General features: G+C 40.7%; 1 protein-coding gene across 1 annotated transcript; it reads right to left on the reverse strand.

Annotated features, from left to right (window-relative positions):
- Window positions 1-50: 50 nt before the first annotated feature.
- On the reverse strand, window positions 51-27,978 carry SLC25A48 (solute carrier family 25 member 48). The gene is made up of 6 exons (XM_089503188.1): window positions 27,907-27,978; window positions 25,081-25,333; window positions 17,333-17,590; window positions 6,131-6,264; window positions 2,052-2,178; window positions 51-179 (listed from the first exon to the last, which is right to left on the reverse strand). The coding sequence occupies exons 2-5, from the start codon at window positions 25,310-25,312 to the stop codon at window positions 2,059-2,061; spliced, it is 744 nt and encodes a 247-aa protein (XP_089359314.1). The 5' UTR covers window positions 25,313-25,333; window positions 27,907-27,978; the 3' UTR covers window positions 51-179; window positions 2,052-2,058.

The raw sequence follows: 27,978 nt of genomic DNA on the forward strand, positions 1-27,978 counted from the left end.
ACATTTGGATCAAAATTCAGTTGATGCACAGTTGTTAACATTTCAGTCACTCATGTACAGGATCAGTAATTACTGTTCACAAAGTTCTCTGGCATTATGACATTATTTTCCACATCCAGCTTTGATTATGTGCTATTGATTTGGCTCAGGAAGTAGCAATGGTGAGGCACAGATGATTCCTTAGGAAGAAAGAAAAAGCCATAAGAAACAACTGCATAAAGACAAAAAGGTTTTAGTATCGTGAATCTTTTTATATCTGTGGCACTTACTTTGTTTGTTTTTGCATCTTAGCACCAATGTCTGGTCAAGGGTTTTGCAGTACAGTCAGCCCTTCCTATACACGGATTTTTTAAATATACGGATTCAAGCATCCACGGTTTGAAAATATTTTTAAAATGTATAAATTTCAAATATCAAACCTTGATTTTCCATTTTTTATAAGGGACACCATTTTGTTATGTCATTATATTTAATGGGATTTGAGCATCCATGGATTTTGTTATCCACGGGGGATCTTGGAACCAAACCCCAGCGTATAACAAGGGTTCACTGTATTTTATTTTATTTTACAGCCTCAAGAATTTCAGGCTATTCCTGGGAAAAGCCAAAACTTTAATCTGGAACCATAGCCATTGATGTACAACAGTCCACATGATGGGTCAGTTACTCTGTATGCACAGAGCAGTTTTAGAACCTACATAGCTTTTTCAAAAGGTGATTGCATATACACAAATGTTTTATATCAAGATGTTGTCGCAAATGCATGAACGTTATCTTGTCTTTCAAAATTTTTGTCTCTAGCCATTAAAATGAGAGAGAACAGATTCTCAAAAAGGGGTCTGACTAATGGCAATATACCCTAAAATTATAATTGTATAATCAATAATTATTCCAGTGTTGTATCCCAATCTGATAATTTAATTTTATGCAAACTACTTGTATCTTTTATACAACCTTTCTATTTTATATGGGTTTAAGTTATAGTATGGCTCACTGGGTTCATTGACAAATAAATATTGATTGATAGATCGATATACACAATTGACACAGTCATGTAGGTCTTTATATCGAAGAAAATTGTGCAGAGTTGTCCACAACACATAATTTAAAGAATACATTTTGTCATTTATCAATGAGCACTGAAGTGTGATAAACTGATCATAAGTGGAGCAAATGAGTACCATCACTTTCAATGGAAATTAATAATAAAGTTAATTTATAGTCTAATGGACCAGCCTGCCCTGTCGGGAACAATCAAATGTAGATATACAACACTTACAGGTGAATCATGTTTATGTGAGATAATTTAATGGATTTACCTTCAAGTAAGGGCATACAAGACTGCATCTTTGGTTGGTTCCACATTGATTTCAGTGAGCATAGGAGCACTTAAGCCTGTGCTGAGCAGGGCTATTATGCTGGAAAATGTACCGCTGGTTTCAGTGGGCAGATAAATGCACTTGGGATCACTGTATATCTTGGTGTTATGATAATTAATTAGATTTATAGACAGACCCTGTTTGCATGAGCCAGAATACTCCATGGGCAGCCGGGAGTATTCTGACTCTGGAGCTCCTGCGATGGCCCCCCATCACCTGGCACTCCCAATGCAATGCCTGGACAGCTCTTTGCATGCACCTCTCACAGTGACACCTGGTGTGGCCACCACCACTGGCAAGTAACTTGCTCTGAAATCAGAACAAGGCACCTAGCGTCAGTCACATGGCTGAGTGCCTCATTCTCACCTCAGCGTAAATGACATTATACACAGTTGCCTGTCATTGCAATGGAGGGCTCCAAATCTCCCAGGAAATTCTGTAGCAAAAGGTGAGTTATTTTAATTTGTTAAAAGGGTGGTGGTGGTGGGGGGAGTATATCTGGGTTTGATGCTGAATGGGCCAGATATTGTCCAGAGAGTTTGTACCAGAATTGGAGTTTGGGTTGTGCATCTTCCAGATTCCCCACTGAGAGGAAGGGGAGAGGACATTTTATTTGGCCCGTGCAGACAGGGCTAGAAACATGGAATCACTAAACATAGTTATAAAACTGACCTGGAATTCAAGGGTTTGCCTCTGCTTGCTCTCTGAGGGCTCTAAGTGAAAGTTCATATCCAAGAAACATAGCAGCACTCATTGGGAATCCACGTACTGCGTTAACTGTAAATCCCCTAAAAAAGACCTGGTCAGAACAATAAAGGAAAGGTTACCCTGAAACAGCCTGTCAAGTATTTCCACACAGACAGCAGGAAATAATGAATCAGATTCAGACACTGGGAGACCCGCAGGTTTTTCACATCTCTTTTCTGTAAGGAACTTAAGTGAACTCAGTAAAATAATTCCCCAAAAGATACTGCAAGTTGTAAAAGATAATAAAATACGTCATAAAATTGCATCATTTCTATTGTGAGCTCCTGAGAGATATGGTCACTGAAGGTAAAGCTGCTCAGAGAACATGAGAGGGAGCAAGATAAAAAGACAAATATGGAAGGAAATGTAAAAATAATAGCTCCATACTTCATTCTATAGGATTTATTGTTATGGCTCATATGATAAAAACCTATAGATTAATTTTTGTTCATAAAATAGCATTTTGGTATACAGAAAAAAATGTAAATAATATAATCACAAATGCCTTGTGGCATATACAGTATAGATTAAAATAGTCTGAGGGATCAGGACTGGCTAAAGGTCAGCTGGTACCCTTTTCTAGGCAGAAAAAAATATTGCTGGGTGTTGTGGTACAGGCTGAGTCTCCCTTGTCCAAAGTTCTTGAGACCAGAACTATTTTGCAATTTGGGGTTTTTTCTGATTTTGGAATATTTGCATATACTTAATGAGATATCTTGAAGTCTAAATGTAAAATTCATTTATGTTTCACATACACCTTATACACTTAGCCTGAAGATAATTTTATACATAGTCTTTTTAATATTTTTGTGCATGAAGCAAAGTCTGTGTATACTGAATTGTCATAAAGCAAAGGTGTCACTATCTCAGCCATCCATGTGGACGATTTTAGAGTATTCTGGATAAAGGATAATCAACTTGCAGTTGTAGCTGTAGTTCTCAGGTTTGTAACCAGATGTTTATGTTGTCCCAGATGATTTGTTGGCAATTCCTGAAGCCAGCAGGAACATTTTACTCCCACCAAGAATGTGGGTGTATTAAAAAAAATCTGGGTATCTTGGTTGATACAGGGCTTCTTGGCCACTCCTCTTTCTTGCAGCTGTGGCAGAGGTTGTGACTGGCAGCAGGAACAGTATAGGCAGCAAACAGCAGTTTAATGAATAGACTTCATCATTCCACTGCTCTTACAAACTGCAGGAGGAGAAGAGGCAATCATCGCTTCTTCTCTCCCCCCTTCCATGCTGGTTTCATAACCAGGGAAATGGCCCCATGGAGCTTGCTGGATTGCTCTGGCTGTGGGTGAGTGAGGAGGAAGCAACAACTTGGAACATCTGGCAATAAGCAAGGAGCCCTGTTGCAAGAGATTTCACTTCTCTATGTCGGTCTAGAAGAGCCCCAGTGAGGTTTTTACAGTTACTGGAGGCAGATGGCATCCTGCTCCCTCATAATATCCTGTCCTGTCCTGTATATATGAAAGAAGGCCATTTTTGTGATTCAGTGTTGTTGTTATTATTATAATATGCATTTATATTCCTCCTTTCTCTCAGCATGGTGTAGTGGTTTGAGCATTAGACTACGATTCTAGAGACCAGGGTTCAAATCCACACTTGGCCATAGAAACCCACTAGGTGACCTAGGGTAAGTCACACTCTCTTAGGCCCAAAACACACTGCAGAAATAATCCAATTTGAATCTGCTTTAACTTCCCTGGCTCAATGCTAGGGAATTCTGGGAACTGAAGTTTTGTGAGATATTTATCCTTCTCTGTCAGAGAGTTCTGGTGCCACAATAAACTACAATTCCCAGGATTCTTTAGCACTGAACCAGAGCAGTTAAAACAATTTCAAACTGGATTATTTCTGCAGTGTGTTTTGGACTTTAATCTCAGTCACATTCTCTCAGGTATGCCACCCCTAAACAAAACTTGCCAAGAAAACCCCATGATAGGTTTGCCTTAGGATCGTCATAAGTCGGAAACAACTTGAAGGTGCACAGCAACAACAATTTTTTGTGTTGTCATCCAGGAACCCATGCAGCAATGAAGTCACCATACATGTAGTACTTTGCTTTTACCTTATGTACACATAAAGTTAATGTTGAACAGAACTTTTTTTCCTCTCCAGTGAGATGGGTTTTAAATAGTTTTAATGGATACAGGGAGGTGTTCCATTAAATGTTATACAGCTATGTTATTTTAGACAAACAGCCTATCAACTGGGATTTGTCTTGTGGGCAAATGGCAGTTTTCCACTGAGACCTGGAATGAAATGCATTGGCACAGCTGTGAGTGGCTATAGGCAATGAGAAATTGGCATGATAAGACTGATGCAATTGAGATAAAAGATAGGATGATCATTTATATAGGTGTGAAAGCATACCAAAATTGTCTTGAAGTTATGGTTGCTGTAAATCAACTCTTTGAATGTGTACCTTATGCAACACAAAGTTAATATATAATAAATCCAGCACAGGAACTCAGTAGGCATGTTTAGGGAACAAACTTGGGAACAAGATAAACATGTTTCTCACACATTTCTGATTTTGAAGCTAGATTTAAAACTGGTATTTCCATTGAGAACTAAGAGAAATCCCTTATAAATGAAATTTCTATAGAATTCTATAGTGTGTGTATGTGTTGTTCTTGTTGTTTACAAGTAGAAGTCAGTACTTCAAGATTTAGCTGGGCCAAGGAGAAATGGATGAGGCAAATTCAGCTGAAAAACATGTAAAACAGAACAACTGCAGTGAGGCTACCTATCTGTAGCCTGTCAGTTCCATTTAAGTAACCTGGATCATAGCAAATTATAGAATTATGCTATCTAGACCGACTAATCCTTATTTAAATCCATACTGTATCGGTGTAAAATCTGTTCAATATATGTAATTATTCTATTTAAAATATAGATCTACACTTGTAACTGCACAAGTTACAGTTGGCAAAGGACCAGTCATATCATTCTATTGCTTAAGGAAAACCAATAAGTAGCATCTTTAAGACTAAAACATTTGTGGACTACATCCCACTTCATCATATTCTTGAACTGATATGCAGACTTTCAGGAGTGCATATATGTGTGTATATAAAGTGGGTCCTTGTTGTCCTCTGGAGTTTGGTTCCAGGACCCCCCTTGGATAACAAAATCAGTGGATGCTCAAGTTTCATTAAATATAACAGCATAGCAAAATGGTGTCCCTTATACAGTGGGCCCTCCTTATCTGTGGATGGCAAGCCCATGGGGGGAACAGAGGAGGAGAAAGAGGAGTAAGGTGCAGTGCGGCACAGCACAAGGCAGGAGGAGGGGGAAGGCGAGGCGGGAGAAGAGGAGAAGGAGGAAGAGGTTATGGTGTGGCACAGTGCAAGGTGGGAGGAAGACGAAGAGGAAGAGGAGGAAGGTGAGGCACAAGGCTGGAGGTGGAGGAAGAGGAGGAGGAAGGGGCAGTGTGAGACTAGAGGAGGAGGAAGAGGAAGGTAAAGTGAGGCGGGAAGAAGAGGAGGAGGAGGAAGGCACAGAGCAAGCGGGAGGAGGATGAAGCACTGGGGAGAGATGGAGGAGAAAGAGGCAGTGGGGGGAAGAGGAGGAGGAGGAAGCAGTTCCTCCAAAGTGCCATTGTCTTCAGTGGTGGGGTGGCCATGTGACTGTGTTACCATTGAAGTCAATGGGATTTGAGCATCCGTGGATTTTGGCATCCATAGGGGGATCCGGAATGGATCCCACATATACTGAGGGCCCACTGTATAAAAAGGAAAATCAAGGCTTGCTATTTGGAATTTATAATTATTTTGAATATTTTCAATCTGTAGATGCTTGAATCTGTGGATAAAAAATCAATGAATAAAAAGGGCCTACTGTAATTATACACATACATACATAACACATAGTACATATGTTGTAGTAGGTGTTAGACTGAGTACAGAGGAAAATTAATGGGATTCACATTTATTACATGAAATTAGTTTGTCATGTGAAATTGTATTGAGAAAGTATTATTTTGGTAGTGCTTACTTTTAGACCCTCATTGTGATAGCTTTGGGAGATACAGTCAACGACTCCTCTGTATTTGCTTAAATAAACCCCATCTGCTTGAAGACGACTCTTCACAACATCCATAGGAGTAGCAGTTCCCCAAGATATTGCCCCTAGGAAATAAGAGGAAAATAGTTTGGGTGGATGGGTGTGTATATGGATGGGTGGGTAGATAGAAATTAAAGAGAATGAGAGAAGGCTTAAGGAACTGGCTATTAAAGTGCAATAGAAAATTAACAATAAATGAAGGCAGTGTTTTACTATCTATTTCAATGGTGTTTGGTTGCTGACTACTCAGATTGTTTGGGAAGCAACACATATCTTGTCACCTGCTTGGATTTTCCAGTATAGCCTACAGCACTTTATAAAATTCAAGTCATGAATGCCAAGTTGAAGTAATTAATCACAAATCCCCTTCTGAAATGGCTCCAGTTTGCCATTTGAGGCCACCTCATCTGCTTGGCATAAGCTTGTTGGGAACCAAAGATTTTTACTGCAAGTGAGTAAACACTGCAATAGGCTTCAGTGGTGTAATAGACTCTCCTTTGAAGAATGCTTTCCCTATGTTCTCCTCTGCAGTTTTTCTCTGCATGGGACATATTTTGAAAAATTAAATGCTTAATAGTGGGTGGATTTTGGTCAGCAAACTGAAATACAGGCATACTTCAGTTTATACTGTCTGATAGAGAAGCTCCTTTTTACAAAGTATTTTCATGCACTCTCAGACCCTCCATTTCCTGTTTGTCCCCTTTTACCTGAAGGTTTTTCAGCAGAGAAATAAAGAACTTTACTGCACTGGCCCTGGAACGGGCCTGTAGCATTCCAAAATGGAATGTTCTGAGGATGCTCAGCGGTGGGGAACGGATTTTACTGCACAGCGAGAATGCCGCCGCCGCTGTCAAACTTCCTCATCCCGTTCCGGATGTGTTCCCCAGGGGGAGATTTCCGGGAATACTACAGGCCCGTTCCAGGGCCAGTGCAGTAAAGTTCACAGACTTTTGGTGTTGGGCTGCCGCAGACAATACAATAAAGCATAAGCTGGGGATGAATGGAATTCTAGCCAATCCCACTGTATCTAATAAATAAAAATAGAGGAGCCTGAATAAGAACTAAAATGATAGTAAAACGATATCTGAAGCCTAATAATAATGTCTTTATAAAAAGACATCTCATCAGAGTCATGTTGAGAGAAAAATGTGGCTACGCCTGCTGGCCTATCAGAAACAGCTATTTCCCCCCAACAATGTTCTTGGAAGAATGCTACATTGAGATGCATTAAGGTCCCTCTGCAGAAGTACTGTAGGATGAAATGACTTGGAAAGCTTCCACTGATCACCAGGAGTGTACCACCATTTTCTTGCCACGAATGCCAAAGAAGGATGTATGTCCAATTCCTGAAATCATGGCAAGAATTTATCCAGCCTTTCATGAAAAAATGTAGAAATTCCTTCCCCATCTAAGCAGCTGGAGAAGATTTAGTATGGTCAGCTAGTAAATGAAACATATAATAGTTCTGTATGTGAGGTGGCTTTAAAGCTTAGGAATCCATTTCCACCCATTCCAGCTGGCACCAGTCAAATAGACACATTCAAAAATAAGGTGCTGAATGACTTGTATGTGTGCTAAATGGATGTATAGCCAAGACCTCCCTATCGCTAAAGAAATAATAAATCTCTAGAACATGTTCTCAATTAAATAATTGTAGCCCTCTTTATGGAAAGGCCACTGGTTTGTCTGTTATGAATTAAGAACATCTCAAATTAGGTCTCAAGGTACCATCTACAATTTCAGGGGACTGCTTTGCTTCTCTGCATCTCCAGGTAGCAAGACAAATCTCAGTGTGTGTGGCACTAGAAAAGGAGAAAGTTTAGTATTTGTATGTGTGGTGGTTCTAAAGGCTAGGCATGTGTTTCTACCCATTTTGAGCTGGCGCCAAGGTTCTCTGACTCAGCGTGAAAGTGCACTTGCATCAGGACACCAAAAAACAAACAACCCCCAAAACAAAACAAAACAGAAGCTGTGGGGCTGAGAGAAGATAGTATGTGCATATACTTGGGCACAGTAGAGCAAGACAAGAAGCATTCACAATTCGTGAGACCCATTCTTGACATTATCAGCATCAGGCCTGGAAAAACTCTATCTGACATGTGCTGTAGGCAAGACCGCATGGAATATGAGAATTTTTAGAAGGTGGTAGAAACTACTTCAACAAATGGGTGCATTTTGCTGCCTGCCCAGTGACTGCAAAATGCTTCCTGACCCTTCCTCAGGTTTGCCATACTAACTTTTTTTTTCCTTTTTGAGCTTTTACTCATATTCTGGGCCCCACCCATTTGTCCTGATTCCCATCAAGACCATTTCCATAATCAGATGACCTAGAAACCCTTTTGGTCTGTCACAAATCTATGATATTACCTCTGGTCCCAGAGTATGTAGTTGACACACTCCCTGGACCCAGACTTTGGCCTTAGAATCACAGGGAATGGATGCTGCTGACCTGACAACTGTAATTTCAAATTCATTGAGCAATAGCATTAATAGTTGATTAAATATATGCCCATTCAAGAAAAATAAAAGCTAACATTTAAGGTGTTGGATCTTAGAAAAAGTTGTTAAGGTGTTGTTGTTGTTGTACAGTAATAGAATCTCATCAAATAGGATTGCCAGATCTCAGGGCCTGCTCCCTCTTTTGCATTCTGCAAGCAAAGGGAAGGGGTGTCAGAGACAGAGAACTGCCTTGAAAAGTGCGCAGATTTGCATTTTCCTCATTTGTTGTATGTGGTGTTATTGATTTGGGTGGCATAATCTCAACAACTGTGGTTTATACTCAATGCATCATGTCTATCAAGGGCTTCTCCTTGTATCATCAATCCTGTAACATGTCCAAAGCCTGTCTTCTGTGATGTCACAAGTCTTTTATGTCAGGTTTGGTCCCTGGGGTAGTCCTGACATGGCAACATTACATCAGTATAGTTTGTGTGTTACAGTTAAATCTATGGTATTTCTCATTGGTCCTTGTATTTACATGGCAGTGGCTCACAGGAATACATCTAGGATGGTGCAGTGATGTGAAATTCTAGAAGTTCCATTCATATTAACCAGTAACTACTTTGTTTTCAAGGAAGCCAGTGCTAACATTCCAAAATCATTGCCTTGATTAAACTTTCTGTCTTAACTGTACTTTTACCCTTCATTAACAGTAAATCCACAGTGAGAAAGATTCCAGGCCTTATGTTATGAGAAAAGAAAGCCGCAATGGAGTGGGAGTGCTTTCTCCGTGACTCCCCTCATGCAGTCATAGTAGTCCATTCTCCTTTCCAAGGGAAATGGTTATAAATGGGTGCTTTTTGCCAAACCTTTTTTTCCAGCCTGACAAAAGGCTTGCTTTTGTGATTGTGTCTCTTGGGAAGAGAACAGAAGTACTATGACAGCATGTGGAGAGCCGTGGAGAAAGCTACTACTCTCACACTCTGTTTTGGCTTTCTTTTCTCATACAATAAGGCTATAAGAGAAAATACCTTTCTTTTATGAACCTAGATATCACCTCTCAGCTGAAATGATAAGAGTAATTTACAGTAAAAGATACACAACTATTCAAATACATAAATGTATATATAGTGTATAAATAATGTATTTATATATTTGTATGTAGTTGACACATGGTTTGACAGCACTACCCAAAGAACTTTAGGGAATCTCTAGTGTACACAAACAACAGAACTAAAATGTACATTACTTTTTGTAATATAAAGGCATCAGCGAGAATGACAGCACTCAATAAGCTACCAATATGAAGCTGGAGTCTACGGTAGATAGAAATAGTCCAGACTAAATAACAATCTGGGACTGGTGTACCAGCTGTCCTTACTTGTACTATCCATGGTGACTGGTGGATCCACCATTGAAGATCTACTACTCTAATTAATTAATTAATTAATTAATTATATTTATTTATAGCCTGTCTTTCTCCTGATAAGGACCCAAGGCAGCTTACAACTTAACTTAGAAACAGGTATATGATAATACAGAAATTAAAAATCAATAAACTACCTTATTAAAACATTAAAATAATATAAAACAATTTAAAAACCTGAAAGTTCACCACACACGCCCCATTAAAGATCCATCTGCATAGTCATTAAATTTGATTTAGCTGCCAAATGCCTGGTCAGATAAAAACAACATTACCTGCCAGCAGGATAGCAGCGGAAGGAGCAGCCGTGGAGCACTCCACAGCCTTGGAATAGCCACCAAGAAAGCTCTCGCTCCTGTCCTCACCAACCATACCTAGTGGGACCGAGGCCCTTATCACACGACGGTATTTGCAACTCCAATCCGAAGCCATTCTGGGCCCAATAATTCATGTTATAACGTGATAGAGTATCACATGCTATTGCTTTCTATAGGGAGTTGTTTTGAGGCTGATCTTAAGTCAATCCAAGTTCACTCCTGATGTAGGTGAATTCGGTGAACTAGTGAAATCACAAATCTTTCTCCAAGGTCAATTTGAATTCAATTCGAATTGGTCTTGGTGTGGAATGCAACTTTGCTTCAGTCCTGGTACACGCCCCCCTCCACAACCTCCAAGGTGCCACATTTCCCATGATGCAGCGCTGCAATTTTGCTCCATTTGCTTCCGGTACTCCTTCAAGAGTTTCAGGGAGGAATGAAGGGACTAACACGGAGGCCACATTCGGATGATTCAGGGGTGAATAGAGGGATGGACACAGAGGACACATTCAGATGTTCCAGGGGGGAATAGATGGACTGACATGGAAAACACGTTCGGATGTTCCAGGTGGGAACAGAGGGACTGACATGGAGGACACGTTCGGATGCTTCAGGGGGAAATAGAGGGACTGACATGGAGGACACGTTTGGATGCTTCAGGGAGGAATAGAGGGACTGACATGGAGAACACATTCGGATGCTTCAGGGGGGAAATAGAGGGACTGACATGGAGGACACGTTCGGATGCTTCAGGGGGGAATGGAGGGACTGACACGGAGGACATATTTGGATGTGGCTGTATGTATACTCGAGACCACACATGGCAGGAGTTGTGGGCATTGCTAAATTGCTGAAACAGAGTAAATAAAATAAAAAATAGAATAAAATAGAAGGGAAGAAGAAATGTGAAGCTATCATTCATGTGAAACTGGAACCAGGAAGTGGCCCCCTTTTTCACCCCAGAAGTGCAAAGGTTCATGATATGTTCAGAGCCCCACTGAGCATGAGCAAGGGTGCCAGTTCGAATAATTGAATCCGCATGGTATGTACTAGTCACTAGTGTGATAATTTATTTTGTACTCATTCCGCTTTGCCTCACGAATGACCACAATTTCTCTCTTCACGTGTGATAATTAATCACGTGAATTGCCTTGGATTCGAATTGACTCTGCTTCCCCTTCCCTTCGGAATGGCTTTGGATTGGAGTTCCAATTGCACGTGTGATAAGGTCCCAAGAGAAAGCCCTCTTCTGGGGATCTTAAAATTCAGGCAGGCTCCCATAAGGAGAAAGGGGTTCTTGTGTTGTCGTTGTTTGCTGTTGCTGTTGTTTTTACCACAGCTGCTCCAAGGTCCTGTCCCTTCAGACGTTTGGCGCTGGGAGAGCTCTTGTTCAAACTGGATTTGCTGCAAGAAGAGCAGCAGTAAAATCAAAAATGGATTTGCCATTCTTGCCCTGATGGATTTACCAGCTGTCCCTGATACTACGCAGTAGCTGGCAGGCCCTTAAGGTGTCATGCTAAGCATTTATTTGACTGCTAGGGAGCCAGTCCAATTATGAATGAAATTTATCGAGAACTTAGCTTTCTTGAGTAGAAAGCCAGACAGTTCTGCCATTGTCTACATGCAAAGGATGGCTGTTGCTCTAATCCCAGTTCACAGGATTAGACTGAAACTAAAGTATTTATTAAAGAAATATATAAAACTAAAAGACTGTTTGAAACTAATGGGATTTTCTATGTTGTAAATAAATTTACTTCATATTCCTTTTCAATGATGTAAAATGCAATCAACTTGCTCCTTTTGGAACTGAATCAAAAGTATTTATGTTTGCTACAAATACAGATATAACGGAATGCACTTCAACAGGTCATTGTAAAACTTGTGTGGTTTGGCAACAGTGTGTATGTGACATGATCACCACCTACTGGTAAATCTAATCACCCTATTTAGGCATAAAATAAAAATATAAAGACCATGTCTTTGCATTGAAATCCATTGAAAGCCTTGAAAATCTTTTTATTCTGTGATGCCATTTTACATGGAAATACAGAAAGTAGATATTTACAAATAAGACTTTAAAAGAAAGAAAGAAAGAAAGAAAGAAAGAAAGAAGAGCAATTCCAAAAATTGAAATATGAATAGTAGAATCATAGAATCATAGAGTTGGAAGAGACCGCAAGGGCCATCCAGCCCAACCCCCTGCCATGCAGGAAATCTAAATCAAAGCATCCCCAACAGATGACCATCCAGCCTCTGTTTAAAGACCTCCAAGGAGGGAGACTCCACTACACTCCGAGGGAGTGTGTTCCACTTTCGGACAGCCCTTACTGTCAGGAAGTTCTTCCTAATGTTGAGGTGGAATCTCTTCTCCTGTAGCTTGCATCCATTGCTCCGGATCCTAGTCTCTGGAGCAGCAGAAAACAAGCTTGCTCCCTCCTCAGTATGACATCCCTTCAAGTATTTAAACAGGGCTATCATATCACCTCTTAACTGTCTCTTCTCCAGGCTAAACATCCCCAGCTTCCTAAGTCTCTCCTCATAGGGCATGGTTTACAAACCCTTCACCATTTTGGTCACCCTCCTTTGAACACACTCCAGTTTCTCAACAACCTTTTTAAATTGTGGTGCCCAGCACTGGACACAATATTCCAGGTGGGGCCGGACCAAAGCAGAATAGAGTGGCATATTACTTCCCTTGATCTAGACACTATACTTCTATTGACGCAGCCTAAAATTGCATTGGCCTTGTTAGCTGCCGCATCACACTGTTGGCTCATGTTCAATTTGTGGTCTACTTGGACTCCCAGATCCCTTTCACACGTGATCTCATTTAGCCAAGTGGAGCATAATACTGGTTTGCAGACAGCATGGACATCCAAAAGACAACTTGATAGGTCTTGCAGCAAATCAAGCCTGAACTGTCTCTAGAAGCCCAAAAGAATGTTGTGGTTTGTATATGTCATGGGATGACATGACTGATTGTAAGAGATTATTATGTTGGGAAAAGTTGAAAGCAATAAGGAAAGAGGAAGACTTCATTACAGCTGGGATGACTCTATCAAGGAATCCATAGCCCTTAATTTGCAAGACCTGACTTGCAAGTACTGTTGATGACCAAGACTTTTATTCATCTTCTATTTCAAAGGTGCCATAAGTCAAAGCTGTTTTGATAGTAAATAACAACAATCAGTAATATTTACTACAGACACTAGTGCTTCAGGAAGATGTGGTAGGTGGCATGGTGTGTGTTTTTAAAATAATCTGACTTATTTCATAATTTGAATTATGGAAATCAACACCATCTTGTCAATTTAAGCTTAAGAGACTGCTCAACAAAATACAGAATATCTTAAATTTCTTTGCATATTAAAAACATGATAAAAATAGGAACTACCACCAATTCATGCATATTAAAACAGTCTTTGAAAAGTTAAAAGTTAAACCCTAAAGCCATTAAGATGTTTTGGGCTGTAACTCCCATAAACAAATTGTTGGCCATGATGGCTGCAGCTGATGGGAATTGGGGTAATAGCTCTCTATTTCCAAATATCCATACAATGAGACTAGCTAAAGAGGACAATACAATCACTAATGTATATTACAACCCCCTATGTACTATTTATATTTGGAAAGTGTGGGGAAAATCCCTAGCTTTTCCCAGAAAAAAGCAAAACTGGTTTTGTATTTGTATTTTTTTAGGGATAGTTAAGCTACATTGAGCAATTGCATGATGCTACTGTGTGAAACTTTCCAGTCGCTTCAAAGTGCTTCCTCATTGAAGAAGGCTTGTTCACACATACTACTAGAAATTGAAAGTAGAGGAGGGGTGAAAGCCTAATGTGTGGAGTAAATTAAAGCCAGGTCAAAGCAGTCATTGTATTCTGTCTTCAGTATTGTCAAAACTGATCTCTGCTTTTCAAATTGTGCCTATTTTTGTCTCAAGCACCTAATCACTAGGAACTCTTGAAGGACAGGCTTTAAGGCTGGAGGCAACAGCAGCTCATGAGCTACCCAGCTAGCAATTCTGTATATACGGATGTATAAGTCTAGAAATTTTAGTAAAAAAACATTGACCCCAAAAACCTGAATCGACTTATCAATGCAAATACTGTACTTCAGCTTCTATAAAAATGGGAACCATCCCCTGGTGAAAGGTAAATGTGTGATCAGTTCTGGAAGCACTATTCATCCAGCCTTTAGGGTGAGCATTAGCAGTTATATCTGCTGAAATTTTGAAAGTTCTTTGGCGTTGTTTTCCTTTGCTTCATCCTTTAGATCATTTGGTACATGCCTCTAAGTTGTACCCTTGACTTATTTATGGGTTATATTGAAATCCATAATTTTGGCCTCAAAACCTATCTTTGACTTATACATGAGGTCTACTTATAGTCAAGTATATACAGTAGTTAAAGAAAGCCCTCTGGCCTTGGTAGTAAAGAGCAGGAAATATGCAAATCCCTGAACTTGTCTGACCAAACCTGGCCTGACTTGACTGAAAGTTAGACACAATTTTCCTGTGCTTTCTCTATGTTCTGCCTACAACACTGTGGGGGAACTAAGAATAGTGAATTGTGCTTCAAGAAGTTGTTTATGAACTTCTTAGTTCTGATCTAACCAGACCACATTCCTGACATAAGCAGGGTGATTTCCCCCCCATTTTATTTATTTTTATTTCCCTTCCGGATCCAAAGTTTGGCTGGCCATACGTACAGTACCATTGGGACAATACCATTTTTTCCATATTTCCAGACCACCCCGTAGTTTTAGTACTCCTCTTCTTAAGGAGCCTTGCCAAAAAAAATCTGATAAGAGTCACCATAACTCAGAATCAGCTTGAAGACTCAAACAACAACAATAAACTGTAGCTCTCCTTTCCTCCCCTCCAGACTCTTTAAATTTAAAGTCAAGGTGGATGCCATTGCTGTCACTGCTTTTAATTTAAATATAGGAGTAGCATGTGAAAAGAGAAAAGAGCCCACCTTATTTTTAAAATGTTAAAGATCAGATAAATAGATTAAAAAGTGCTCTTTTTGTAAGCACAATTCCTACACCTCCAAAGTAAATATCAATCATCAATAATCTTAAATGCAACTCACAGAACAAAATAGGTTCTCTGTATAAAACTACAATATGAACTACTAGTTCAACTAGGTTAATTACAGAATAGTGAGTTTTATGGGTGAATTAGCTCAAATAGTGTGGTGTTGTTACCCATGCTGCTCCATATAAATTTTGGTATAAATGATAACCCTTAATGACCCCTAGATGAACTCTAACAGCCTGTCCACCATTGCCAGCAAGGCATGAGGACATGTACACACACCCCTGAGGGGCACCCACATCATCATATCTAGAGAGTCGCATAAGAGGATTATCATAGGACCAGGAAGAGCAAATGTTTGCCTTGCCTGAGGCTCTTGCCCCCTCCCAGGGTCTGTTGTCCGAGCAGCTTAAGACCACTAAGACAGTCAGACAAGGACATCCAGGTGAAAAGAAAGTAATTAAACACATTTGTTCTCACCATCAAGCACCTTTGCCAGAAGCAAGATTTTGCCTATAAATATTATCAGATTTGCCTGTTCACTGGGCCAGTCTGGATTTCAGGGGGAAGCTCTGTCCCCCTTGAAGCCTGACCTGGCTCCAGTTTTCTGACTCCGGGCCAGTCTGGATTTCAGGGAGAAGCTATGTCCCTTTGAATCCTGGCTCCTGGCCAGTCATTCCATGGCTGAGCCTCATGCCATCCTCATATTCTATTTGGATTCTTGGAGGGAGTCTACATTCTGGTACGTATCACCCCAGTGATGCCTAAAATCCTATTCCATGCTAACCTATGCTTTTCCTGAGCCTTGTATGTGTGTGTGTATGCTAGTGAATCGTATGTGCTTTTCCCCTTATAAATAAATTGGTTATTAATTCTAGAAGTCTGTCTCAGCTCCATTTATTGGGACCCCCTGGTCTACTCCGTATACATATCGGGAGACGATTCTGCAAGGGCTGTCGTAGCAGGCCCTCCTCTTGAAATATTTGAGCTAATAACAATAATAATAAAATTCCCCTAAACGGACCCTTGGCTACAGTGTAGTGGTTTGAGCATTGGACTGTGACTCCAAAGAGCAGGGTTCGAATTCCCATTTGGCCATGGAACTTCTTGTCAGCGCAACTGCTGGGGTCCAACAACCCTTGTCAGCAACTCAAACGAGTCCTGGGGTTAAATCAGACCCTTGGAGCAGAGCTGGCAAATTTCCAGAAGCCGAAGCATGGCTCCCAGAGTCCAATTGGGATGACAGCAACTGGATGTCTTCCAGGAACTGCAGCAATGCAGGAACCTCCAGGGACACACAGCAAACCAATGCTGTAGCTTCTTCTGATAAACCACCAGAGAAACAAAAGTCCCCAAAGTGCTCTTTATTCACAGTGCTATAATACAAAACTAGATCTCTAAAACTCCAAAACATACCAATCCAACTCCTACTTCAAACCCACACCACACCCTTGCAACCCCTGGGTTTATATAGTCTCCAGACCATGTGGTCTCCCAAACCCAGTGAGTTCAGGTGTGTAGCCATGCCATGTGTCTCCTCTGCAATCCAGACACATGTTTCATCATCCATGGCTACGTGCACTTGGACACTGAAGAGTCCTTGACACAATGAGCTTCAGCTGTGCTTGATCAGCCTTGCCACTCTGCTGAAGGCTCATGGCCAAACACACACACATCAAGCATTTCCCTGTGTGCTGTGTTTTAACCCTTCAAATCCTGACACTTCACTGGGTAACCTTGGGCAAGTCACTTTCTCTCAGCCTCAGACGATGGCAATGGCAAACCCGCTCTGGAGAAACTTGCCAAGAAAACCTCATGATAGATTTGCTTAAACTCACCATAAGTCAGAAATTAGTTGACGGCACACAACAACAACAACATAAAAATAATTGAAAGAGAATTGATCATACCTGCAATGCCCCCAGCCATCCATACAGAAAAGGGACTAGGAGAAAGACATCCCTCTGGAGTGATCCATCCACAAAGAAACGTATAAGGGATGAAGTAGAGGCAATATCCAGGAACATCACGGAGAATCATTGCAGATGAACCTCGATATAGTCCTGTTAAACCCTCCTGTCGGAGGATTGCACCAACACAGTGAACTGGACCTCTGTAGGCAGTCTGTACTGAAAATCCAGTTGTCCTGTGCTTCAAGTCTAGGTTAGCTGCAGAACCAAATTAAAACAGTCTTAAAATCAGATTCCAAGAAACCCTCAAAATTTTACATTCTATTTATGATTGCTTACCGTTCCTCTCTCATATGTGTCACCTAATTCTGACTGATTAAGAGCTCCATGTAAACGCTTCTGAGTGTGCAATTATTTATTTATTTATTTATTTTTATTTAGGTATTTATACCCTGCCCTTCAGCCCTAATGACTCTCAGGGCGGATTACAATTATTATTTTTAATCAGACAGTTCCCTGCCCTCAGGCTTACAATCTAAAAGACACGAAACAAAAGGAGAAGGGAATGGTGGAGAGAAAGGGGATGAGGTCCAGTGTTCTTCTCTCCCTCTGAGGCCTGGACCAAGGCAGATGGATTGGAGGGAGGGCTCTTCCTTCTTCCAGGCTAGCCCTGATGGAGCTGGACCTGCCTGGTGAACTCCATCTCAGGCCGGCGGATGGCAGTTATGGAGGGTGGAGACTCCTTCCTTCAGGCTAGTCCTGATAAAGCTGGACCTGCCTGGTGAACTCCCTCTTTTGTTGTTGTGGTGTAACTTCATGTTGTTTCTGACTTATGGTGACCATGAGACAAACCTACCATGGGGTTTTCTTAGCAAGATTTGTTCAGAGAAAGTTTGCCATTGCCTTCCCCTGAAGCTGAGTGTGTGTATGACTTGCCCAAGTTCACCCAGTGGGTTTCATGGCCAAGCTGGAAATCGAATTCTTGTCTCCAGAGTAATAGTCCAGCACTCAAAATACTATGTCACCTGTCAGGATTTGATAAGCCGACTGCAATCTGACAAGGGTTGTTGGACCCCAGCAGTTGCGCTGACCATGATCACCATGGCGCTACCTGCTGTACCCACCTTAGTATGGACGAGACCTTCTCAACAGTCTCACATGACCCTACAGGAAGAGCCAGGAAAGACACCTGTGCTGGCATGTCCAGGGCAGACCTAGAAGCCTCTGGTGTGGACCCAGCAGTCATTAGAGTTGAGGAAAAGGGGACTGGCCTGCCTTGTGGTGGTTTTGGGAAAATCTTTCAGCCTAAAAGATTTCACTAGGACAGGTGCTGAAGGCTTCATTTTGGTTTTTTGTTCAGTTGACTACAATTTATAAGGTTTTTGTATATCCATGCTGAAAAGCAAAGCAAAAACTATAGCTCTGGTAAAGTTATTCCTGGTCAAAACCTGGTGTATGCATGGGAAACTATGGAAGGGTAGACGGAAACAGTAACACCTTCCCCCCCCCCCCCGAATACCTTGGGGGGAGTGGCCACTGTCCATTTGCTCCTGCATGAAAGAAAGAAAGAAAATACTTTTTTTGCTCCCAAATGCCTTCTAGTCTGGGGGGGGGGACAAGGGGGGCATTTTCAAGAGGTGCATTTTTGGCTTTCCTGATTAATTTTAGGCCTAGGAAAGGCCTTTTTGAAACAATAGGGAGTGGGAATCACTTCCCATTCATTTCCTTTTTTGAAAAAGGTCTCTTTTGGGCCTAAATTGGCCCAAGGTGGGCCCAAAATATCGTGGAAATGTCTCCTTGCCTCTAAACAGCATTTTGGGCCAAATAAATAAAATAACAAAATAAAAAAGTTGTTGTCCCTGGGTGCACATGAAATCCATTGGCCACACTTTGCCCATCCAGAGCATTTGAAAAACTACTCCCTGCAGCTGCTGCTTGTTGTCTATGGAGAGCTTAGAGAGAAAATGTAGTAGTTTTTAACAGGGCTGGCTTCATCCATACTAAGGTGGGGCACAGCAGGTAGACTCAGTGTGGCATAGTGATTTAAGTGTTGGACTATGATTCTGGAGACCAGGGTTCACTTTGTCTTCATCCACTGAATCTGAGACCAGACCTAAAGCTTTGGGAACAACCTGATTCATTTCAGCTGCTTTGGGGAAGCTCTGCTTTTCTCAAGAAACCCTAATCATTGCAAAGCTGCCCACTTTGATCTTGTCAAATATGGATCTACACACCCTTAATAATATGGCCGCCAGTTTGTGTGTCATATGTGTGTGATTGATTGATTTAATTCTCTGCTGTTGAGTCACTTGAAAGTAAAAAGGTGAAGTATTTTCCCAGTTACATATGATAGACAAGCTCTCATAATATTTTTTCTGTTTCCTCCCATAAGACGTGAGAGTCAGGTTTCTGATCAGGTGTTTAATCTGAAAAGAATTTGCATGCTCACATGGCAAAGTGTTTAGAATAATATTTTCTATCTATTTTTGTCTGTCCATGACTAATTAGATTCCAAATAGGTAACACAGTTCATTCTGATTGTGGGACTATACCATTCAATAAAATGCTTTGCAGGTGTTCTAGTTTGTTTTGTGGAGCTGTCTTGGCATTATGTTCTACCATATAGCCTGTTCTCTTACTCATACCCCAGTAATCCTATAAACTGCAGTTTTGCAAAAAAGAAAAAAAAGCTACTCCTTGCTTTTCAGACTGTGAACAAGCATGTAATAATTTTGTTCAATTTTGGTTTTGCTTTCCCTTCACTATGCAAACAGAACAGACTTCAAAGAACAACTTTTGAAATATCATGTGAAAATTTTTACTATTTCTGTCTTTGCCTCACATCACTGTGTAGAATTCAGTCCTATCCTTGCTTTTTATCCTTACTTTTTATAGACTGTCATTTGTTTATACTCTCCAATCTGCCTGTACATGAACATGTGTTGTGTTTTAAATTGGAATTTTGTAATTGTGCTGGCCAAATGGCTGTAATAAAGTTGTTTAGTACTTCAAATGTAACCTGGGACTTCATTAAGTAAATCATCTTGGCTTAATAAGTAATGAATGAGTTTACCCCCACCCCACCCCATCCTGCCAATCATTCAGCCCTTATCTGAATAGATGGGATTGTAATCCCCTGGAGTCATACTTTGTTGCATAATTCACACAAAACTAGACCTACAAGGTAGGCATTTTATGACACTGTCACCTGATAACCTGTAAATAATGTTCCTGTGTTTCAGCTAGCTGTCATGTTCTCTCTCTGTGTGTTACAAATCCAAATGGACAAGAATTGTCACCACAAATCTGCTGCATGTTGCCATGAATACTGTTTTGTCCTAGATAATAAATAATATGTTAGGACAAAAATGCCTTATGCTTTGAGGTTTTTTTTTTGTAAAAACATGATTCAAAAAAGCTAGCATGAATAAATGGAAGAGAAACAAGCCTGCTCCTGACCAAAGAAAATGGAAAACTACTGTAAACTGAACTGGCACATAATAATTATGATAAGCAATATCCAGAAGTGTATTGTTTATAAGATAGTGAAGTGTCCTGTTTATGAAAACAAAAATATGCAGCCAGTTGTTTTATAGCTGGATGAGATGAAATTAGGCTGCACAACTCATCATGCCAACTATTTGTAGATCAAGGATGGGGAGCAATGGTGGGATCAGGCTATGCCTGGTCAGGACCCTACATAGGTTCCTCAGAAAGTGGCTTCCTGAGGACAGTCTGCTTTTCTTGCATTCAGATTGGTTTCTTCACATGAAGAATCATTTGGTGGTAGTTATCAGGTTAGCTCTCATGTATTTGGGGCTCCCGGCAGCAGAGTATTGGGGTGGGGGGATTCATTCAGGATAGCCAGAAATCCCTGGTGACAGGGGTCAGTGGTCTCCCCTGTCATCCCTGTGTTTTGGCACCAGGCCAGGCTGGGGCTTGCCAATCAACAGTCAGGTTTATTCGGACCCGGATCCAGATCCATGCTTTTAGTCAACCCTGTCTTCAGCTGTAAATGATAAAGTTGTGGCCTTTTTTATTCCACATTATTGTCCTCTGCTGTCTTTCTTGCCTTGTGACATCAGCTTTGTATCAGCAATTATTTAGATCCAAATTTCACTCTGGTATCAAGCCTGGTTATGGCTTTGGGTGCCTTGGCAAATGACCTGTGCTGGGAACTTGATTCGGGAGTGTGTCTCTGTTGGTTTTGCTGGACCTCTTGGAAGCTTTTAGTGCCACCAACTACACTATCCTTCTGGGTGACTACTCTGGGATGGAACTCTGAGGGAATATTTTACTTCTTGGAGTGGGATTCCCAAAATATCATGCTGGGGGACTCCTATTTGATCCCTTGGCTATTGGCCTGTGGACCCTTAGGGCTCAGTTCTGCTCCCCATGCTATTAAACATATACATAAATCCACTGGGAGAGGTTGTTTGGGATTTTGGGGTTCAGTGCCATCAGTGTGTGGATGATACCCAACTCTATTATTCCTTTCTATCACAATCCAAGGAGGCTTTTTCAATCCTAAACTGGTGCATGTTATCAGTAATGGACTAGATGGAGTAATGGAGTGCAAACAAATTAAAATTCAATACAAACAAGACAGAGGTGTCCCTGGTGAGTTGAAAGAGAGATCAAGGAATAGGGATTCACCCTGTGCTGGATTGGGTTACACTTGCCTAAAGACACATGTCTACAGCTTGGGTGTGTTCCTGAATTCAGCTCCAAACTTGGAACCTTAGATTTCGATGGTGGCCAGAAGTGCATTTGCACAGTTAAGGCTAGTGTACCAGCTGTTTTATTTTCTTGAGATATCAGATCTGGCCACAGTGGCACATGGCTTGGTTACATCCTGTTTGGATCATTGTGACATGCTCCACATGGGGCTGCCTCTCAACAGCATTTGGAAACTTCAGCTGGTCCAAAGTGCTGCAGCCAGATTGCTAAATGAGGCTGGCTACAGAGAGTGCACAATTCCCTTGCTGCAACAACTCCACTGGCTGCTGGTTCATTTTCAGGAACAATTCAAAGTGCTGTTTTTGATCCTACAGCTCAGGTCCAAGTTATTTGAAGGACCATATTTTTCTTTACAAACCTTCCTGTGTTTTGTAATTTGCTGGGCCAGGGGGAGGCCCATCTCTCTTTCCCACCATCTTCACAGGTACATCTGGTGGCAACACACGAGAAGGCCTTCTCAGTGACTGCCCCAGGCTCTGAAACTCCCTTCCCAGAGAATTAGACTGGTACCCTTTCTTTCTGCAAAGAGGTGATGAAGACCTCACTGTTTCAATAGGCCTTTCAGAACTATTTCTTTAGACAGGACTGGTCTTGTACAGTGTGCTGGATTTTCTAGTCATTATTTTTATTGTGCTGTTATTTTTTATGGTTTATGTTTTTAAATTGTTTTTTTTTATAGTTTAAATACTTTTTAGCTGTTAAATTTTGTGATTTTTTGTTTTTCATTCTGTTGTAAGCCACCTTCAGTCCCAAACTAGGAAAAAAGGCAGGATATAAATATAGCAGGGGCAACAGAAGCAGTTAGGATTTCCTGGGAGAGACTTCACTGGAGACTAAATCTATGGCTGTGCAACTCAACAGTAAGCATGTTTCCAACCTGTGCAGATTTTGCTGTGTTCTGAATAGGGTGGTTGGACAAGGGATGTTTCACTCCACATTACTCTTTAGCAGCTCTTCTACAGCCCTACAGTGCCTTCTTGGTATGTTGGGGGCATGTAGCATGTAACCGCCACGTCCCCAAGATGCCCAAAAGCTCACACGTGTGGGCAGCCAGGCAGTTGGAAACTGGCTTCTGGGCAGCTTCAGAGCATGTGGCATCAAAATGCCATGCTCAGAAGCTGCCTGGATAGTGGTGCAAAGGAGTGGTCTGTTTCACCCTGATCTTTGCCGCTCCTTTTCCCCCCCGACTTCAAGGTGGATTGGGGCCGTGGCATATGTTTACCACAGCCAAAATCGGTCTTTGTGCCTTTCTGTTTCTCCCCTGTGTTTGTCTGCTTTTATAAATTAGCTCAACATTTTTTAATGCTTGGAGACATGACTGTGTTGTAGCATGATACAAATAACCATGTGGAATCCAGTGAGCATCAAAGATAGAAAATGACCTCAATGGATGTTCTTGTAAGGGGAGTGCAAAAGCAAGTGGGAAGCTATAAAGGCTGTCCCCACTGAAAAGCCATGCATTGATAGACATAAGAGTCAGGCTACATAATCAGAACTGTGATTTTGTGTGATTTCTTTTCTTTGAAAAATCATATTCCTACCCATAAAATGACAATTATTCATGAGCTCCATCATTTTTGTTTGTGAAAATATTGGAAAGCTGCTCAAACATAAATACTGCATTCATTCCTGACCCTCTCAAGTCCTTCTGTGATGATATGAAAATTTATGTCTCTGGAAAGTCTCGAAGCTATGGAACCTCAAAACATGAAAGTATTTTCTGAGTATCACATAATTATGAATATTGGCAGTGCCATATAAATCTATCAAAATCAGTGGTTGCCATAGATTCTTAAGTTCAGCACTTTACCATAATTAAGTATTCAAAGGCGGGATACAAACCGCCGCTTTGCGGCGGTCTGCCGCCGCTGCCGGTTAGTCCGCGGGGGAGCCGGAGCCTCCATACGGCGCGACTCCCGCGCAGAGCGAAAAAGAAGCTCCAAAATGGAGCTTCTTCTTGTGTTGCGTTTGCGACATAGCGAGGCGCCAGGGGCGCACTCGCTACGTCACAACGCCCGCGACACGTATGGACGCTCAGCGTCCAATACGTCAAGATGGCGGCGCCCATGTGGAAGGGGCGCCGCCATCTTGTACATATAGAATACGTACTAGGGTTAGGGGGGTGCGGAAGCACCGCCCCTTCCTAACCCTAGTACGTATTCTATACGTACTAAATGGCGGTATGTATCCCGCCAAAGAGAGCTATCCTCCACACCATATTTCTACCAAGATGAAACTAATTTTCTTCTGTTTATAATTGACAGCAAGGTTAACTACAGTACTTAGAGTTTAACTTTAACTATATCTAGATGATAAGTGTTCAAAGAAAGAAGAGTGAATACCAAGACTTTCAAGGATACAAGGAAGCACAGTAATTGACACACAAGCTATTTTCAGCAAAACAAACTAGCACACACAAAAAACAAACAAACCTAACCCAAAACAAGGCACTACAGTAAGAATTCTGTTAGTGGAAAATTTCATTGTACTTGTTGGCAAATACCGGATACGTACTTTAGCTGTTAATAGGCCAACAAAAATTTATAGATGGGTGCCTCTACAGTCTACATTGTGGACATAATGCAGTTTGACACCATTTTAACAGCCATGGCTTCATCCTATGGAATCCGGAGATTTGTAATTTTGTGAGGAACCAGCACTCTTTGGCAGAGAAGACTAAAGAACTTGTAAAACAACAAATTCCAGGATTCCATAGTATGGAGCACTTAAACTGGTGGCAAACTGCATCATTTCTACAATGTAAATGCACCTGATATCTACCATCTGTGTTGGTTGATCACACTTTTATATAATTGTCTTCAGAAACAAGAAACATTCAAAGGCAGAAAAAAGTACAAATCAAAAGCATAAACGTGAATTGTATCTATGAAGGCTTATGCTGAAATAAACTGGTTAGTCTTAAAGGTGCCACAAGACTACTTTTCTTCCTCTTCTTACACTGAAATGGATGGACAGTTACCTTTTTAAAAATAATTGTAGAATCTTACCTGCAAGAAATGTTTGCGTCTGCATCTGTAGTCTTATCTTTACCAGGTCAACTGGACCACCAATTCCTACTGAAAAAGCTCCTGCTGCCATGCTTGCTAAAGCCAAGTCTATGAGCGCTGGTGGATGATTAGGATTTGCATAACGATGTTGACTAATGAGCCTTTGGGTATTGCTGAAGACACCAAATACCACTGAATTGTAGACAGCAATGCTAACTAGTGGGAAAGACATTCCCTTGAAGAATCCAGCAACCTGTGGATGAAATAGAATAGAATATTATTTAAAATCTATTAGGTTATCTCTTTTTTAAAAAAGTTTCAGAATCACACCATAACAAGGACAAAACAACTGTGACTATTTTTTCTCCATACTTTTACCTTATCTTTTCAGATAAATTTATTTTCAATACAATACAATACATTTTGAGAGCCAGTGTGGCTTAATGGTTTGTGTGTTGGACTGTGACTCTGGAGATTAGGGTTCAATTCCCCACTCAGCCATGGAAACTCACTGGGTGACTTTGGATGAATCACACACTTTCAGCCCTAGAAATCCCACAATAGGGTTGCCAAAAGTCAGAAACAATTTAAAGGCACACAATAACAACATCACATTTCTTTCTCATATTTGTTAAAACACATTTTCTGTTGGCTTTTGAATGGATGGGGAAATGTTTTATCTCCATAAAGTTCTAGTAATTTTTAAATTATCAAAATAGAAGCAATGATTGGGAGTGAGGGTACACAGATTGTTTATATATATATATATGTTTTTATTTATATGTTTAAAACCAGGGAATTAATTCAACTAAAAAAAAAATCTCTATTGGTGAAAATTAAATAGTTCTTGCAGGTGCACCTTATTAGGAAAAGGATGCACTTCAGAAAATGATATCATAATGAGATTTTAAAAGTTTGTATGTTTAATATAAATGATTGCCCTATAATGATCTTTTGTTTTTGAACAAGAGAGCTGCAAGTTTAAATCAAGGGAGATGATTTTTAAGAAAGGCAAATCTCTTAACTGGTTTGCTTGTATACAACATAATGACAGATTTAATCAATACAAGAGAAATGCAGCCATAGAGGTTAGAGAAAATGAGTTTTATTTAGAGCTGCGTAAAGATGGTGAGGTTTTTTTTAAAAAAGTGTATAAATGGCTTCTGAAATTAGAGACAGAAGATGAGTCTGTGAAATGCAGGGTAAAATTCAATTCAATTTCAAAAAAGAATAAACCAAAAAAAAGTGAATTGTAGCATTATACACAAGTAGCATTTTGCTATGGAAACCCACAGGGGTGATCTTGGGCAATTCACACTCTCTCAGCCTTAGAAGATTGCAATGGTAAACCTGTTCTAAAGACACCTGCCAAAAAAACCCAATAATAAGTTCTCCTCAGGATCACCATAGGTCAGAGGTCCTGCCCCCAGAGGGCACAAGTCCCACCCAGGAAGTCCCATTTCTCCCTCCCCAGAAGTCCGGCCCCTGGCACTAGTAACACCTAGTTAGGGCACTCGGTCCCAAAATGGTTTGCCATCACTGGTTTAATGTGTTCCTTGTATTTAGGAAAGCCAGGATCAAATGCACAGGCCAAAAGAAGTGTCTTTTGGCTGCTCTGGAAGCATGACATTCAGAAGATGCACGCCCTCAAAGTGGCTGAAAGCCACTCTGGCGCTGTGATCCAGTCCTTTGGACCAGATCAAAAAGGAGTAGAAATAATCTGCTCCTGATGGCTCCATCTTGGGACTGTGGCAGTGGCCCACTTTGGAATCAGGCCATGAAGTCACCACGGTTCCTGCACAATCACGGCCAAAGCATCTGGAGACCACTTATATGGGGCCATCTACTTCACCTCCCAGTTTTACCTTTTTTGTAGAATTTCTGTTAGGTTAGTGAATGACCAGAATGCCATGAAGAGATAAATTTTGATTAGGAAAGTAAATATTTTTGTATTTCATTCACCCATTTCATTTTGAGAAATTTCACAAGTATTCCTCCTAGAGGAATAAACAAAAAGTCTTGCAAAAAGTCTGAAAAGGCTAAAATGAAAGAAAATAAAAGGGTTGTTGTTCATTTAGTTTGTATCAAGAGTGTTAAAACATCCTTTCTCATCAAGTTTGATAACCCTGAATATTTGCAACATACATATATATTTTATTCTGGAAGAAAAATAGAGACACCCATAAAGGAAACAGGCAGAATGAAGTATTGGCTGGTTAGATTAGTATATGGCTTTGTAGATGATTCAGATAAGATCGTTCATTCAATCAGAAGTATATTTTCCAGAATGCAATAAATATGTTGTACTGATGCACAAACCTTTTCCAAAATCAGCACACAGTAGTATCATCTCATCTGATGCTGTATTGTGGTGTATACAACTTGGATATCACTGTTTTGAAGTATAGATAAGTATGTAGAGATATCTTGTAGCACCTTTGAGACTAACTAAAGAAAGAAGTTGGCAGCCTGAGCTTTTGTAGACTTAAGTCTACTTCCTCAGATGAATTTGGAACTAATTGGTTTAAGCCCTGAGGAAGTAGACTTACATCTACGAAAGCTCATGCTGCCAACTTCTTTCTTTAGTTAGTGTCAAAGGTGCTACAAGATCTGTCTACATACTGATTCTACAGACTAACATGGCTATATCTTTGAAATATAAATGTTCACTCCCTGACCTTACAGAAATTTTATTGGTTCAAAGAAAGTCCATGTCCAAATTAGAACTGCTTAACGGTTCTGGCAAAGCTAAGCAAGCTAGTTAATCAGTTTAGATCTTTCTTTTTCGTCTTTCTTGACATGCTTTAGTCAGAAAAAACTACTTACCGATTCATTTTTGTATACAGTGAGTACACAGTTAAAAGTGGTGCCATAGCCTTGGCCAGCTTGTAAACGAGT

The sequence above is a fragment of the Sceloporus occidentalis genome, unplaced genomic scaffold (genome assembly GCF_023333645.1).
Source record: "Sceloporus occidentalis isolate IW3139 unplaced genomic scaffold, rSceOcc1.0.p SCAF_1, whole genome shotgun sequence".
Taxonomy (NCBI): domain Eukaryota; kingdom Metazoa; phylum Chordata; class Lepidosauria; order Squamata; family Phrynosomatidae; genus Sceloporus; species Sceloporus occidentalis.

Bases quoted from the DNA above. Each gene is read 5' to 3' on its own strand.
- SLC25A48 (XM_089503188.1), bottom strand. From the start codon at position 25,312: ATGTCTTTCCCACTAGTTAGCATTGCTGTCTACAATTCAGTGGTATTT. The intron at 6,265-17,332 runs GTATGATCAATT...CTTATTTCCTAG, and splicing joins GATGGCTGGGGGCATTGCAG to GGGCAATATCTTGGGGAACT. The intron at 2,179-6,130 runs GTAAGCACTACC...TGTTCTGACCAG, and splicing joins ATCACAATGAGGGTCTAAAA to GTCTTTTTTAGGGGATTTAC.